Source organism: Styela clava, chromosome 6 (assembly GCF_964204865.1).
Source record: "Styela clava chromosome 6, kaStyClav1.hap1.2, whole genome shotgun sequence".
NCBI classification, from domain to species: Eukaryota; Metazoa; Chordata; class Ascidiacea; order Stolidobranchia; family Styelidae; genus Styela; species Styela clava.
In genome coordinates, this window is record NC_135255.1 from 1,482,352 (window position 1) to 1,499,195 (window position 16,844).

Below are 16,844 nucleotides of genomic sequence, written 5' to 3' on the forward strand. Positions count from 1 at the left end.
ACTCAAAGCTGAAACAGGTGTTTTGGGATCCTTATGATGGCAATACCTTCTTTGAATGGAATTTGTAATTTCTTATGATGGCATTACTGTATTATCCATCTATATACCAAGACAAATAATTGCACTCTTGCATTTTGATGGCTGTTGTACACTAACAATATTATAGTCATCAAATAATATTGTCATCAAACTAGCTTGGAATTTTTAAATGCAATTTTGAACTTGAGCAACAGTTTTATCTATATAGATGGTTGTTATTATTTTGCTGAAATTTACACAATGAATAGGATTAAAATAGCATCTACAGGCTTTACATGTCCTATTGAAACTGAATCCATCAAAATTAAGATTGCAATTTTTGAATAGTGCAATTTTTACTCTTAACACTCAACAGTTTTGGAGTTCTCCAATTTTTTTGACAAGTTCATACAAGCGTGTGATCTCCTTTCATAAATCTGGAAACTTTGTATTGCAAAATACCAGCAGTAAGTAAGATGTAACTGCACATACGTTACCGCAACATCGAATGACAGGCGTTTATTGTATAATAGAGACAGATTTAATATTGCGCAATAATATCCGATTATTCGATTCGATTCGGCGAAAATATTCGATTCGAATCAAAAAATTATTCGATTTTGGACAGCCCTAATGACGACTATACTTTTTCTGGATATAAATTTCCATTGAAAAATTGATGAAAGTAACGTCATTATGACCCCGATTGTTACATTGTGCTTCCTATTATTATATAAGCGTTAGCCTAGCTGTTGGACTAGCTAGCCCAGGGTGGTCTAAGGTTGTCGGCCTAGCGGGCCACATTATTATTTTTGTATTGTTCGCGGGCCACAATAGTGCCTAGAATGGGTAAACAGTGCAATACAAAACAAACACTTCTATTGTCCAAACACACCGATCATTATTTGTCATTTATCAAGCTAAAACGTGCAAAAACCACCAAAAACTCATTAAAACGTGCAAAAATCTTACTATATTTACACTTAGTGAGATTTCAAATTTTTCATAACGAAGAAAATGCCGTTTTGGATTGTCACCGACATAACTTGCAGACATATATATTAAGCAAGCATTATGGTATGATATCCCATATCCAGTCAAAAATCTGTTTGAATTGGTCAGCTTTCTTTTCAAACTCATGTTTAAAAAAAACTTACAAATAACTGCAGATTGATTGATTACCGAATTTTACCAAATTTGGGATACATGAGGATAATTACTAAATTTTTTTAGTACTGTTTAGTCTAACTAACAGTTGGGGTTACGTGAAACTTACTACCTTTCCTTGCCGTATGCCTTTGCGCAGGTGGATCCGTATGCGAATACCGCAAGGATGCTATAGCAAGAGTGAAAATTAGTCTGGTTACAAAAAAAGATCCGGCAGGAATTATATTCAGTTAACATGCGTAGCCAACCTAGGCTAATAGATTCCTCATTCGATTTTTTAGTTCTCTATGAAGCCTATTTTGTTAGCATATCTTCCCGATCAAAAAATTGGAAAGCCAGATAACAATTTAGACTACCCAAGCACATAAATCAACTTCGCTAGTTGCTTCAGCTAGCCATAACACTACTCAATTCAGTGACATCAAAATAGTTTTGGTTATTTTCATGACGAAACAACTCCAAATGCGATTTTTTGGTAACCTTCGCACAAATGCATCTTGGGCCGCAAATGACGCGGCGGGCCACATGTGGCCCGCGGGCCTGGGGTTGGACCACCCTGAGCTAGCCTAAATAAATTGTTTTTTATTCATAGTTTTTCATATTGAATGTTTGTTGAATAGTCTGGTTATAATAAAGTAATAAACACAACAATACCCATTTTAAGCTTGATTAAATCTGAATCATCCGAATATGGATCTGTATAAAAAACTTCAATCACTTTGACATTTGTAGAAGGTGATACATTGAATTGACAAAAACAAGGTTTTATCTGAAAGACAAATAAAATCTTCTCACGCATAATAAAGAAAACAATGCACAATAATATGGATACAGAGTCATCAAATGACTAATATAGCCACATAAAATTCAAGCCAAATGATAAAAGAATTTACCAAATGACATATATTGTACTGTCGGTATATGAAGATATACTCGATAATTGTAAGAACCAGCATAGGAGCACTGTCAAATGTTATATGACCTCAAATTGATACTAAAGTATGGTTGTGTCAAATACGCCCAAGGTTGTCAAATTAAAAATATGTGTAAACATTGATCTATAGCAGGGGAGGTCAACCTGCTTTTGACCGCGATTAACTAAAATCTTCAAAATAGCTTGTGATCGACTGACCGGTAATAAGGTCATACACAAAAACGAATGGATACTGAATACGCAGATAACTGCACACACACATATGAAAAACTTCACCACTGCCAATAAACTCAACTTTGTGGCCGCATTTTTAATAAAATTGACACAAAATTTGTATTTTATTGTTCCATTCAAGTTGTTAATTTGAGTATTTAATTGTACCCGGAGTGAATGTTTCATCATTTATTTAAGATCTATTCAAATCATACAATTCAGATATGTGGTCTGCCTAGTTTTTAGTCCTTTTAGTGTTGAAAATTTATCAAGAAACCTTGCCAAGTATTCATGTAATGTCTGAATAGCGAAAAATAAACATTCTCAAACCATGAATGTTACATGATTGCTCAAACTTCAGTATCTAATTTACAATTATTTCCTCCAAACGCGATTCTTTGCTTGCTTAGAATTAGAAGAAGATGGGCGTTTTGATGCCACAGCTACCATTGCAAATGAAATTGATCACACTACTCTTGGAGTGAGACAATAACTTTCGCATACTGCGGAAGTTATTGTAAAATCGTTTGTCAGTCTAGACACGCAATATTCGGCACTTCATTTTTAAACCTTGACAGCGGCAAAACTTGCATTTGTTACGTAATAATATGCTTTATTGGGCTTGCCCAGACTCGAATACCGTATGTGTATATTGTATTTTGTGCATGTTAGGTACTGTATTCTTCCTGTTGTAAACACACAACTGGTTCAAGCAATTTTTGAAGGTATTTCAATAAAATTCACTCAGCATCAAACCGGTCGATCGGCACGTCTCAAGCAGTAGATCGCGATCGACGTGTTGGACCACCCGTGATCAATAGCATAACAATAAATTGCAGTGGTAAAAGATATGATAATGCCTTTAGCATAGGACAAACCATGCACAGTTACAAACGCCAAAATATTTGAAACAAATGAAGACTTCATCTTACATCTTTATTTCCGACTACCTCGATCTTAACTTTTATCGATTTCTTTTCTTTTTTCAATTTCTTCATTGCAATTCGACCCGATAAAGTTCCTCGCCCACTTTCTGAACAATCACATGTAAGTGCAGGAACACCAGAATTTGAAGGAAACTGGAAAATAGTAGAAATATATTATAATGCATCTATTTAATATCAGCTTAAATAAAATCCTTCAAAAATCCTTTCTAAGGAACAAAGACAGTTCATAGGTCGGGAAAAAAATATTTACACACAATCGAATCTAACATTAAATATCACGCTGGGTGTACAATTGTATAAATAATTCAGATTGGAACCAGAATTACATGGACCCCACAAAATATATAAATCATTATTCTCTTACATTGAACTGTAGGATCAAACCTGATTTGATATGGAACCGTGTCGAAGATGCAATTCACTTAGGATAGGATAGGATTTACATATTTATCCGGGGGAGAAGAAAGCCAATAAAACGGCTTAACCATATGGCGAACCACGGCCTCTCGTCCGGTTACCATTTTATGTCGGGTATGGGATTGGTTAGTTATTTGTTTTCAGAAGCATGGACTTGATTGTTGAGGAAGCCGTAACCGACCAGCATTATGTGAACCCACCCACAGTGGCGAGGAGTCCAGCAATCCTCTCGCACATAACCATCCCCGCATGGGATTCAAACCTGTGAACCCACGCAGAGTAATCAGAGGTGCCGTAACAAGCGTATTCTTAACACTTAGCACGATGAGCAACACCATGGGCGAATTTTTCTTAGTATGGAACACAAAACATAATATCAGCCGAATTTCCAGGCAATAAAAGGCAAACTTAATATTCAAATGCTGTTACTCTTGAAAGTTGAAAATTGTTGCTATAAACAGTCTCAGTGAGGTATAACAGTTTAATAAAGACCCAAGTAGATAAATTTACTGTATGCAATAACAACATCAAATATATTATGACATTACATAGTATCAATTCTTACACACAGGTCATTATAATACATGTATACTTGAAATTCAACCTAATATTTTTTTTATGGTATTTCACATAGTAACTCCAAAGTAGACACTGATATGTATTTATGGAAGACCTTCCGCTTCGATAATGACATGATCTTCAAACCCAAGGTCTTAACTTGCGCCAACCAAAAACTGAGACAGTTATACAAGAAAAATTATACATTTAACACATTGGGTTGTGATACAACAATGCACAACAGATACCTTGGCCTGTACGATCAACTTTTGTCCCAGAGTTACATTTCCGGCAACATCAACGACGTGCACTCGAAGAGAAATGCTGGAAAGATTTTCAATATCAAAGCATTTTATTTCATCTGAATCTGTAAAAGTAAACTAATTTTGTATTGACTAGTAAATGTAAAAACAGTTCAGTTTGGCTAGGTTGAATCATAAGGCTAATTTATTCCATATAATCAAAATAGAAATTTATTTTGGTGCTCCAGAAGTTTGTGTACCAATATGGAGGCAACTAATTTTGTTCGCCTACTTTACATCAAGTTGTGTAGAGGGACGAAAGCCTATGGGCAGGGGATATATTCATTTGGCAAACACAAACAGTCCCCGAACTCGTAATAGAATTAAAATAAGGAAAAACAGAATAAAAACAATGGCTTTACCCTAACCTGGTACTCATACTACGGGAGTACTTTTATTTTTGCTCAATTCTTAGAGAAAAAATACATTACCATGCATGGCCAAAACCGAAGAACTCAGTATTCCGAATCTATTCAGAGTCATGTTCAATGGAGGATTCTACATGAATCATCATAAAATCATAGAAATTAAGTTGGGAAATGAAGAACGTTTGATACAAATAAAGTCTGTTTTGATTACCCGCTTTTCACATTTTCAGAGGAAAATTAAATTTCCTTGCTGTCTGATGGAAAAATGCTGAACACTTCAGAAAGCTATTCAAATTATTTCCAAAATACAGAAATAGCTATATCGAATAAAACCAACTTTGAATGTATTTGATATTTTTTTGGATCCCTTCATGCAATATATATTGAAAACAATTCTCACCATCGTCAACATCATTCTTGTCATCATTTCTATCATCAATAAGCAAAGCATGTGGTTGACCAGGTAACAATCGAACTTTCATTGACTGCAATTCTCTCTTCATTGTGGGCAGAATGACAGTCATAATAAAATTCTGAAAACAAATAATCCATGATTCTCTCTAAGAACAAGAAAGCAAATCTTTTGTGTGGATGGATGATTAAATGTTGAATATGGCCCAAACTTCAATTTTACCTACTGCCTAAATAAAGACAACTTTTGTGGTGAAACCTATTTCTAGTTCCCTTTTTTCAATTGCAGACAAATCTGGAATAAATAGATAATTCGAAAGTACAAAAAAATTCTTTCAACAATTCACAAACTAAACCATAACAAAAAAGTTAAAAAATATAGGCAAATCAATTACTTTTCCATGTTGTGAGTTTACAGTACCGATTGCTACAACACCTTTGATAATAAGTGTATTTTGTCTTGACTCAATGTCTGCATATGACAACTGAAGACCCCTGTAAAGTAGTTTCAAAAGTAAATGCTGTATGTTTCAAAACCAGAAGTATAAGCTATCACGCAATCTTACTAAAATATAAATCATAAGTACGTATATATGTCAATAATCATTGCCCTTTGGCACAAACTACATTATCTGTGATTGATTTTAGTAATGCTTCACAATGGCTAACCTGGCAAAAATATTGTGTGATAATTTTTATGAAAAGCATGTATTATGTAAGAACATTTATTATGAAAATAATAATAATCATTCCAAAATTTTTGGAGGAAATCATTTATTATATAAATATCTGAAATTCATTCTGCATTGTAAACAAATTGTATAATACAAAATACAGTTGGATGTTTAGAGCAGTTAATGTTGAATAACTGTGTCATGTCCAGCTAGCAGAAGTTGATAACAAATTGATAACAATTGATAAAAATTGATAACAATTGATAAAAATTGATAACAATTGATAAAAATTGATAACAAATAAAAACATACTCAGAATTAAGAACTGGTTTAAAATCATCTGATGCAGCAGTCGGATGTCCGTGTTCATCTTGAAGTTCTAAAGGAATATCAAACGGTTCTCCTATTCTGAGTGGAGACTCCAACATTCCGACAAGAAATCTGCAATTTCATAGCAGTTTCATTGTTTTGTCATTAAATATAACAATATTGTTGTGCATTCTTTCAAGGAATGAAGACGGGATTGGAGTCAAATCATCGACTACTGAGACCAAGTCAAATCTAATTTCCATTTTTATCAGTTTAAACTTGAGTGAAAGAGTATCACTTCAAGTCATTTTCAAGTCATCAAGCCATAGTTAATGTTAAAAGTAGAGTTAATTAAATTGAGCAATTCAAAGATTTTATTATCCACAAAATCAAAATACCAACTAATAAAGTTATCAAATTTTGAATGATAGGATATGATTTATACATTTATGTTGGTCGAGAGTAAGCCGACAGATGACTTAATCATATGACTAACAACAGCCTCTTGACCAGTTACCAGCCCATGTCAGATATTGTATAGTTTATTGCCATAACAATGTTTTTGAACAAAAGTTATAAATATATATATATGGTGCATGTAATTCAAATATATCAAAGAGAAACAAGAAAAGCATGTCATTGATATGACATTTAAAACTGTTAATTTGACATTCATGCAATCGAACCTGCTTGGGGGAGCCTCTCTTATTATAAATTTCAATTCTTTTTGAGGCAAAATACAGCCGTCTGCATACGTGTAAACACCACTTTCATTTAACATTGTTCGTAGCTGAATCGTGTAAGTTCCCAATGCTTTTATGTTTTCTAAAGCAAAACAATATGGTTCGGATATTATGATACGGTGGGTGCATCACAATAAATATATTCCAAACCCAGATATCAGAAAAATTCTCCTCATTCTCCATGTGCCATTGCAAAGATATCAGTGCTCATTTGGAGAGTCGTTTTGCCAGTTGGTGCATAAAAACTGGTTCAAATTTAATCCTAAAATCTTCCGAAACACCATTTTGTACTACTTTTCAAGAAGCTCCCATCATATGATACTGGCAGATGATTTTAAGCTTAATCTATCCAGTTTTTCAGGGTCGTTCTTGATTACTGCAACTAAACTATACATAGGTTATGTCTCTCGATGAAGATTTCAAACAATTTAGTGCAAAAAACAATAAAACTCACCCATTTTCTTGAACCAGTATGGCCATGTTTTAGCATGTGTTGTAACATGGCTTGTAATCTCACGAATTTTTCCTCTATCATTTGTTTCATATAATAATCGTTGTTCTAATAAAAGTTTACGACTACCAGCATTTGATGGTAATTTTTGTATTGATTCTTTGCGTCTGTTACGAATTTCAATTCGCATTGCACCTGTGAATAATTGTAAATATTTTTCAATTAATATTGCTTGCAGTTACTCACTCACATCTGACATGAATAATTTGAGACGAAGAACTAATTTGCGACTAGGGCTGTCCAAAATCGAATAATTTTTTGATTCGAATCGAATATTTTCGCCGAATCGAACCGAATATTATTGCGCAATATTAAATCTATCTCTATTATACAAAAAACGCCTGCCCTTCGATGTTGTGGTAACGTATGTGCAGTTACATCTTACTTACTGCTGGTATTTTGCAATACAATGTTTCCAGATTTATGAAAGGAGATCACACGCTTGTATGAACTGGTCAAAAAAATTGGAGGACTCCAAAATTTGGGTCTCGAAAACTGTTGAGTGTTAAGAGTAAAAATTGCACTATTCAAAAATTGCAATCTCAATTTTGATGGATTCAGTTTTAATAGGACATGTAAAGCCTGTAGATGGTATTTTAATCCTATTCACTAGTCTTATGTTTTTTTGTGTAAATTTCAGCAAAATAATAACAGTCATCAATATAGATAAAACTGTTGCTCAAGTTCAAAATTGCATTTAAAATTTCCAAGCTAGTTTGATGACAATATTATTTGACGACTATGATATTGTTAGTGTACAACAGCCATCAAAATGCAAGAGTGCAATTATTTGTCTTGGTATATAGATGGATAATACAGTAATGCCATCATAAGAAATTACAAATTCCATTCAAAGAAGGTATTGTCATCATAAGGATCCCAAAACACCTGTTTCAGCTTTGAGTTGCCTGTACCATGTTCCTATGATAACTAACTCAACAGCTTCAAATCGATTCTATTTATAGAACTATCGTTTTCTAAATTGTCTCCTTTTTCTCCTTGTTCTCTCTTAAAAACGTCATGACCGATTATACCTTGTTATGATGACCATGCATGAAATGGCTAATCACGTGCCACCGGGCGGGCATTAGTAATGACATGTTTATCACAAAATGAAGGCGAGATCAGGAAACCAATTAAGCCGGGAGCGAGAGTGGTCTGAGCTCGGAGCGCCGCCGCTTGCCCGATGAAAAACATCCCGTAAAGGTGGTTTCCGCTTTATGTACAGGTACCTAATTTTAGCGATTCGAAAATTAGCCGAAAAACGATTCGAATAATTTGGGATTCGATTCGATTTCGAATATTTGGTTCGGTTGGACAGCCCTATTTGCGACTTAGTTCATATTAGTATAATATATCATATTATGTGTGCTGGGAAAACTTGCATTTTTGGGGATGCAAATATTTCTTACTGGATCTGCTATAATCAGAAAAACACAATTGCATTCATTTGCTTTAATCAGATATCCAGTGGACATACAAAAGCAGACAAAGTGCTGCTGGTGGGCTTTTTGGTTCCAAATATATCTATCTTGATGAACTACAGTATAAGTTACAATAATGGTATATCAATTATAATTTTATTATCATCAACTATTCATAAATTAATATATGTTTGTCAATATGTGCGTGCTTTTATTTATCATTAAATTCTGGCTGGCCCGCAAACAACAGTTCCCAAACGCAGGAGTCCCATGCAGACCCACGAATGCTGTTATTTTGTCTGAAGCACCTGATACCACTATACCATCATTTATCATAACAAACAGGCGGGCAAACCTTGCTATCTAAACAGGCAGACAGGCTTTGTGCCAGTCTGGAAATCATGGCGTTTTCGTCAACCAATTCGACCAATATCATTGACTGCCGGCCGGCCAAGTTTACAGAAACTTTTACCATAGGCTAAATTTTTTGGAAACCAACCTTCTCAATGAAATGTTGGCTTAAAACTGGAAGCCTCAAAAAATGTCATGATAAGCCGTTTGTGCAAGTTGACCCTTAACACAATTTTTTCATTATCAATTTTACTTTCTAATTTCTTAGTGTTCCGCAAGGCCAGATAAAAAGCGTACGTGTTTGGGGCAAAAAAGTTAGAAAAATGCTGCATTATTGTATGAACAAGTTCATCATTCAACTCACCAATTGTGACACCAGACTGTCGAGATTCACCATCTACAATTTCATTTCCCTCTGGCCATGTTAGATGAAGGTGTTCTGGTAATTTTCCTTCTTCCTCATTAATCAAGTGAGCAACAGTGGCGCTTGATACTTCTCGATCTAATTTCGAAAGCGGAAATCTTCGAATTTCATTGTACAGTGCAAAGGGTTCCTAAATACAAAACAAACAAATTAGTAAAGTAAAGAAATCGCTTTATTAGTTCTGATTTATATTATTTAGTGGAAATATTTTTTCCAAAATACTTGGTGTCAACACTACAACTTCACAACAGAAGAAATGGCTACTGAAAGCTTTCAAACATATTTTAAATCTTACCTACCGGTAATAAAAATCTCTTGCAAGGAGGAAAACTTTTTCAAAAATTACACTATCTATATCAGGGTGGTCCGAGGTTGCCAGATAATGATCCTGTGGCCTGGGTTTGTACCACTCTGATCCATGTACTGTACTGAGTGGACCATATTTAATATATTTTATACATCTTTTACATTACTTCATTCTGAGTGTAGCTACTCTTCTAACTCTTGTGTTATGTTTTATATCACAATTTATTGTATGACATGTCTTCAAGCTTTCAGCTAATGATATGCAAAAAGTTACTATTTTTGAACAGGCTGGGATTTTTTTGTTTCAGCTTTGCCTACAAAATGTATTACATCTGTTCTGAAATCTGTTACTTGTGGTGCCAACATGGTTAAATCCAACGTTACATTACATTATTAAGTGTTGCCAATTACTTTTTATATTAAAATTATATAGGTTTAGGTAAACTAAGCAGAAATACAAAATTATGCAGTCAAATAAGTATAACATAAAAAAAGCTTTTTTTCCAGTATGGTAGAAATGAGAGTTCGGGAAGACATACAAACCTGCTGTATTTCTACTTCACCACCAACTGCATAAACATCACCTTCATAAGTTCCACTCAAAATAAATTGTTTGATTCGACCAGAGATGATTGGTGTTGTGCGATGTGTCCGTACCTGACAAAGAATTTACAGACTTTAAAACATCAAACTTGCAAAGCACAAACTAAATAAATTAAATCTGATGTTTTGATACACAAGCCAAATATTTAGCTTATTGTGATATATTTGTGTCTGTATTTCAAGTCAAGCCCAAAGGATCAGTCTACATACAATCAGTCAACAAAATTGCAGTTTTTTTTACATTACATATCGAACCATGTGAAATACCTGCCTATATCATACAAGTCTAAAAAAATTCATCTAGAATATTCTGAAACAAGTCTATTTTAATAAGTATCAAATATTCAATGGATGTTGAGGGTAGGAATGAATTTTTCCAAAGTGGAAAATTCCCGAATGAGGAAATTTTCCATTGATGGAAATTTCCTACGGAGAAATGTATGTGTATTACCGTATATTGATGTTTGTTTTACTCACCAACTGCCCTTGCTTGAATGATTTGCCATCCCATTCAATTGTAGTGTATACAGAGTGCTGCAGTTGACTATTTTTTCTTCCACTAGTATCATAACGTGTTGACGTTTCAACGAAATTTAGAAACTTGATCTATACAATAAATGCAATGAAATTAGTTATTCAGTCATGTAGCCCTCAGTCGCAAGATGAAAAAAAGAGAACTGACAGGCGTTAGGGCAACATCATTGGGTTCCCCTCAATGTCAACCATACGAGAGAATTCTATCAAATATGCAACTGCGCATAACAGCAAAATTGAGAATAGGTCATAACATACCTGTAGATAAATACTTATTGCCTGAATGCATCAAAGAATCAGAACTAGAAATTTATTGCAATGATCTGACCTGTTTATCATGTTTCTCATGACATTCTTTTAGCCATTCCATAAATTGTCTATGAATCTGTGCTCTTTGTTCTTGCCCGAGAATAACTCTTGAGAAAACTGTTGAACGATCCCGAAGTTTTCCTTCCAAATCAATAAAAGTAAGTTTGTTTGTAGAAACCTGTAGAACAGAGCAAAGGTAAAAATGTTTTAAAATAATTCATAATATTAAATACTTCAAAATATTCAATTAGGAATTTCTGAGTGCTTACAAACTTTACAGAACGAGCACATGGAAAAATACTCTTGAACATTCATTTTTATTCAGACAAATAATGCAGTTGGGAGTTAAGAGACTACATTTTTTTCCTCTATGCCAATGTTTCCAAACCGGGAAAAATTTAGCTTTGTATTCGTTGTAGTATTACAAACCCATTTAGTTTTTTAATATTTTACTATAATACTTATTCATGAACACATAAAAAAATACTTAAGCTATACAAAAATGGGAATGCGACTTGTGCATAACACTAGCAAAAGATCTGTTAAAGATTGAACAAATAAAGTAGTTCTATGCTATTTTACTGGTAGATCCGCACTGCACATAGCATAAATAAGCATAAATAAAGATGACTATTCTATATGAGTCAAGAGTCTTGCTGCACACTCATTTGAATATTATATTTCTGCAACGTTTCGTACGAGTCAGATCAGACATGTTTATTTCAACTTTTGATAAAATCACCTTAAATTTATCATTTGTAAAAAGGCAACCAGATATTCTGTAAAAGCAATCATTTGGAATATTTCCACGTTTCTTTGGAAGTCTGCACCAGTCAAAACTAAAAAATGAATTAAGATATGAGTTTGAAAAATAATTTTTCATAAAAAAATACAAGTTTTGTAACAATTGAACAAACTTCACAAAATAAAATCCATGGGAAAAAATATTATTATAGAAAAAAACTAGCCCATCTACCTAGATTCTAAAGCTCATTCGAGATGCCTATTATTACAGGATTAAAGCAAGAATAAAGAATAACATGTTTTTTTGACTCACGAGATGAGATTTCCTATGTAGTAATTGTCCTTGCGTAAACACTAATTGAATTTATATATTCATACCATGATGGGTTTCGTAATGAATTACCTATCTATATACATCCTACTACCTACTCATCGATAAATGTGTAAGGTATCAGCCGACCGTTCCAAAAACACTCAAATATTGGTCTTCTGCCTCTGGCTGGTACATCATCTATATCATCATTGCCATCTACGTCTACTGATGAATTAGGAAATACTGTTTAGTCAAAGATTAAAAAAAGCATATTTGAATTTCTCTCTCCACATGTCATGACTAAATCATAGATTCAGGAATTTTTTTCGGTAATTCAAATATAGATTGATTAAAATATGTCAATGTATGTACTACCGTATGTATAATTCCGTATCATTTCCCTAATCGAGTCAAAAAATTTGATGCAAGAGATACTGTCCAATTTCAAGTTTCAAACAAATTGTAAGATTTGGACATATCTGCCATTCTCACTAGCAGTATGCAGTCGAAATTAGGAGTTAACTTGTGCTTATTTTAATATTAGACTTTGCGACAGAGTCCTATTTTCAGACTCATAAGAATCAAAATTCAAAATTTTCGAAATTTAGAAATGAAGTGGATAGCAGGAGTCAAATTCTGCATCTCACCATAGTACAAAATTGTAACCTACCTTCTGTGTATGGATCACTAGGAAACGTCTCTTTATCATACAAAAACGGATGATATCTTATGCTTCCTTCCACAATCCCGCTACCCCCATCAGTCTTCACTTTAAATTCGAATGTATCGAATGCAGTACGAATATACTGAGATTCCAGATCATCGTTTATGTCATGTAGATTAACTGTGGCTGTTGGCTTACCTCGTTCATGAATGGATATCTTAAGGCAAATAATAACCTTTCAACTTGAATTTAGGACCGTCATCTAAAACAAGTTTCTTTTACTTTAACTGGTACAATCATAATACTAATCATAATACAGTACAATGCATTCGTGAAATTTTGGTACAGTGATACCTCAGTAGTTGACTAAAAATTTTGGGCAAAAATACAGCAGAAATTCAGTGATCGAACACACAAAGCGCGCTGCCGGGTGAGATGATGTCACTCAAAGCACGTAACTCGGCTGCCTCTTAACCATTCAACAAGAGAATGATGCTCAAAGAACATGAAGACCAAATTGAAGTAGTGCGGTTATGCAATCTGTCACAAAAGACTAAAGGGGTTGCAATCTTTACGACAAAAGCAAATACGGAACCGCCTCAAGGTGCACCATTTTTGATGACGTCATAGCACACATGAAACGAATCCCATGGAAATTTGTGCAACCATACAAATACCGACACTGCCAACTGATACAATTATCTTTTATAATTTTATCTTCATTATGTACACATTTGAAACATTATTATTGATCAGGTACTTGTTTTGTATTTTTGATATTTTGGAATGCGTAAAAACAAGAAAGAAAGAGGAAACAGGAAAGTTCCGGAACTCGAACAATGCGGTATTTGAACACTAATCCTGAACGAATTATGTTCGACTACCGAAATATAACTGTATTATGAGATACATGGCTCCTATTTTAAAATGCATTAAGTAGTAATTCTACTCAGAGAATATACTTTCCACATTTTCGCTAATAACAATACCCAGTACAAACTGCTACTGATATGTGGGGATCTACTATATTTTAGAAGCTTTCTGGTTCAGTCTTGCATACCCAATTAGCAGTGAGGAAATGGGCTAGGGGTTATTAAACCTGCAATCTTTACCTGCGATGCCAGCACACTCAAACAATTTTTTTGCATTTTGGATATTTAACAATGTGAAAAAATAAAATATGTAGCATTTAGTACACACTGGTTTACTAGCAGCAAAAACTATCAATACCAATGTAAACACACACTGACAAACATGTATATGTATTACATATGACTCATGACTCTTTGCCCAACAATTGAATAATCAATAATTGAAAGGACTTTCAAGAAAAGTTTACCGTAATATTGACATCTAATGCACCAACATTTCTTCTTTCCTTAGACATTTTTGTGTTTCCTTCAGGTCCATGAATATAGTAGTGATATATGTGTCTGGATTAGATCAAAAAATCTTTAGAAAGCACCAGTGACACTTCCATTTCAAAAGCCAAAGGGTCATCAGCAATTTCAGTATCAGTATTTTATAGATGCAAACAAGATAAAAATGCTACCAAACATAGCGGGAAGAAACCCAGGAAAAATCAAACTACAATTTACCAATAACATTGCATGTAATGTGTAACCTTCCTAATAGCATACAATACTTACGCCAACTGCCTTGTCCAAAGTCCAAAGTCTTGCTTCATAAATTTGACATGTTTTGAATCAATGCCTGTTATGACAATAATACAGTTTCTCAACATAGCCATTTTGAAAAACAAGAGGCGACGAACTTGATTCAGACAATGACAGACTCACATAAGCTTAAACCCTATATCTAATAAAATTTGATGCTAAAATAAATCAGGTAGAGAATTCTGAATTAATCAAATTACAGACAAAAAAAATTCCAATCAATAAGACAAAAGAGATGACATTGTTGAGGGTGAAAACCCAAAATTCTACTATTTTGAATTGTGACTTTTATTTGGATTATCATATATGTTTCAACTTGGGCCATGCACAATAAAAAACACATATAAGTTAATAATATTTATTTAATGAATTTGAACTTGATATGAAGTAATCTTAAGATAAAACAGTGATTTAGTTAGTTCTATCTTTTTAAGAAATTAAACGAAGACTTTTTTGATCATGCTGTGGGAATTCAATGGTTAAAAATGATATTTAAATAAAACTATTTCAAATCATTCCTAACCTTCTAAACCAATTTGAATATTCGATTATTTTTATGCATACCTTATTTATGGCATAGATTCAAGTTTGTTAAATTTGATTACCTGTGATGACAACATTGGTGAACCCATTTTTCTTCCAATCAATCGAATTCTCAGAATTAATTAATTTTTTTGTAATCTCTTCATTTTTGGGTATGTGAGAATAATCACACGGCTAAAAAAGAAAAAACATTCTGAACCGACTCATTTTGACTATGCTCCTAGATTCACATAGTAAAATGCTAAGCTGTTGAGGTACAACCTCTCACATAAAACTATATAAACTAACCTCATAAAAATGTCAAGGATTATCTTTCAAAACACTTTTCAACAATATTTTCAGACTATTTTGCATCAGGAATGCACACATCCACATTTAAGACTTATGCAGAGTGAATTGATTTATTATTTTAAAAAAACAGCATTTTGCCACCACTCCCATATTGAATTGCAATATTGATTCAACTAAGCCTAAGCCTTGCATATAGTGCACACTGCACAGTCATAAATAAAAAGCATCATTTTTTAGCAATGCTAGGAATGTCCATGTTTAAATAGCGATGAAATAGTGAAATATTAAAGTAATCAATTTACCGGCCTGTTTCTTATATACCCGCTATATATTGTTTCTTTATTTGCTTCTTTGCGCTTGAATTCATCTTTGGATAATGTAAATTCGTGAACATCGCAAGATCCTTTTGGACGAGTAATTATCTGAGCAAAGTGAATAAATGGAAGATATCACCTATTATAGGCTGTAAACATGCTGCTATGTCCATAGATAACTATGCTATGCTTATGCGACATTATAACATATTTTAAACTAATGCAATCCCACAAATATGTGTTCTTGAACAAAAAGCACAATAAGGAACAACACAACGAAAATTTCTACTGATTTATCTTGCAAGCCAAAACATATCATGGGTATCAGATGCATTGACAAAAGATTACAGAGAGTTAGTGGTTTATTATTATAATAACTCTGCCAATGTTTGAAAAGTCTCAGACTCAGAAGAACTATAAATTAATCTAAATAAATCTCAATAAATAAACAGTAGCGTAAAATATGAATGTAGCGTAAAAAGAAAATGATGAATTTTAGCTATAAACACATATATCAGAGTCTAGACAGAGACTTGGAGATGTATTCGTCAATACAATACTATACTTATCCAATAATAAATACCCTTGTTGAACTTCCAATAAAAAATATTGCTTGTTTTCCTCCAACTCCAAACCACGAAATATCACTATTGAGTGATTTCGGCTCATTGTGCTTAGTCAGCATTTGTCTTTCATCATCTGCCATCAATGCATCTTCAAACAAATTTCTGTAAATTACATCAAAAACACACTTTATTAATTTAATCGTTGGAAAA

General features: G+C 33.4%; 1 protein-coding gene across 3 annotated transcripts in view; it reads right to left on the reverse strand.

Annotated features, from left to right (window-relative positions):
- LOC120330735 (structural maintenance of chromosomes flexible hinge domain-containing protein 1-like) overlaps positions 1-16,844 on the reverse strand; it is a 32,083-nt gene that overhangs the window by 12,208 nt on the left and 3,031 nt on the right. Inside the window, exons 6-25 of one of the 3 annotated variants that reach the window (XM_039397642.2) lie at positions 16,652-16,796; positions 16,057-16,176; positions 15,526-15,637; positions 14,894-14,957; positions 14,584-14,677; positions 13,251-13,461; positions 12,697-12,802; positions 12,266-12,362; positions 11,543-11,701; positions 11,158-11,286; positions 10,621-10,734; positions 9,712-9,901; positions 7,516-7,707; positions 7,005-7,143; positions 6,322-6,450; positions 5,731-5,830; positions 5,325-5,457; positions 4,503-4,621; positions 3,265-3,411; positions 1,840-1,954 (exon numbers count right to left, since the gene is read on the reverse strand). In XM_039397642.2, coding sequence (XP_039253576.2) covers positions 1,840-1,954; positions 3,265-3,411; positions 4,503-4,621; positions 5,325-5,457; positions 5,731-5,830; positions 6,322-6,450; positions 7,005-7,143; positions 7,516-7,707; positions 9,712-9,901; positions 10,621-10,734; positions 11,158-11,286; positions 11,543-11,701; positions 12,266-12,362; positions 12,697-12,802; positions 13,251-13,461; positions 14,584-14,677; positions 14,894-14,957; positions 15,526-15,637; positions 16,057-16,176; positions 16,652-16,796 — 2,615 coding nt within the window. Of the gene's footprint in view, positions 1-1,839; positions 1,955-3,264; positions 3,412-4,502; positions 4,622-5,324; positions 5,458-5,730; positions 5,831-6,321; positions 6,451-7,004; positions 7,144-7,515; positions 7,708-9,711; positions 9,902-10,620; positions 10,735-11,157; positions 11,287-11,542; positions 11,702-12,265; positions 12,363-12,696; positions 12,824-13,250; positions 13,462-14,583; positions 14,678-14,893; positions 14,958-15,525; positions 15,638-16,056; positions 16,177-16,651; positions 16,797-16,844 lie in introns of all 3 variants that reach the window. The other 2 variants (XM_039397640.2, XM_039397639.2) reach the window with 2 other exon arrangements.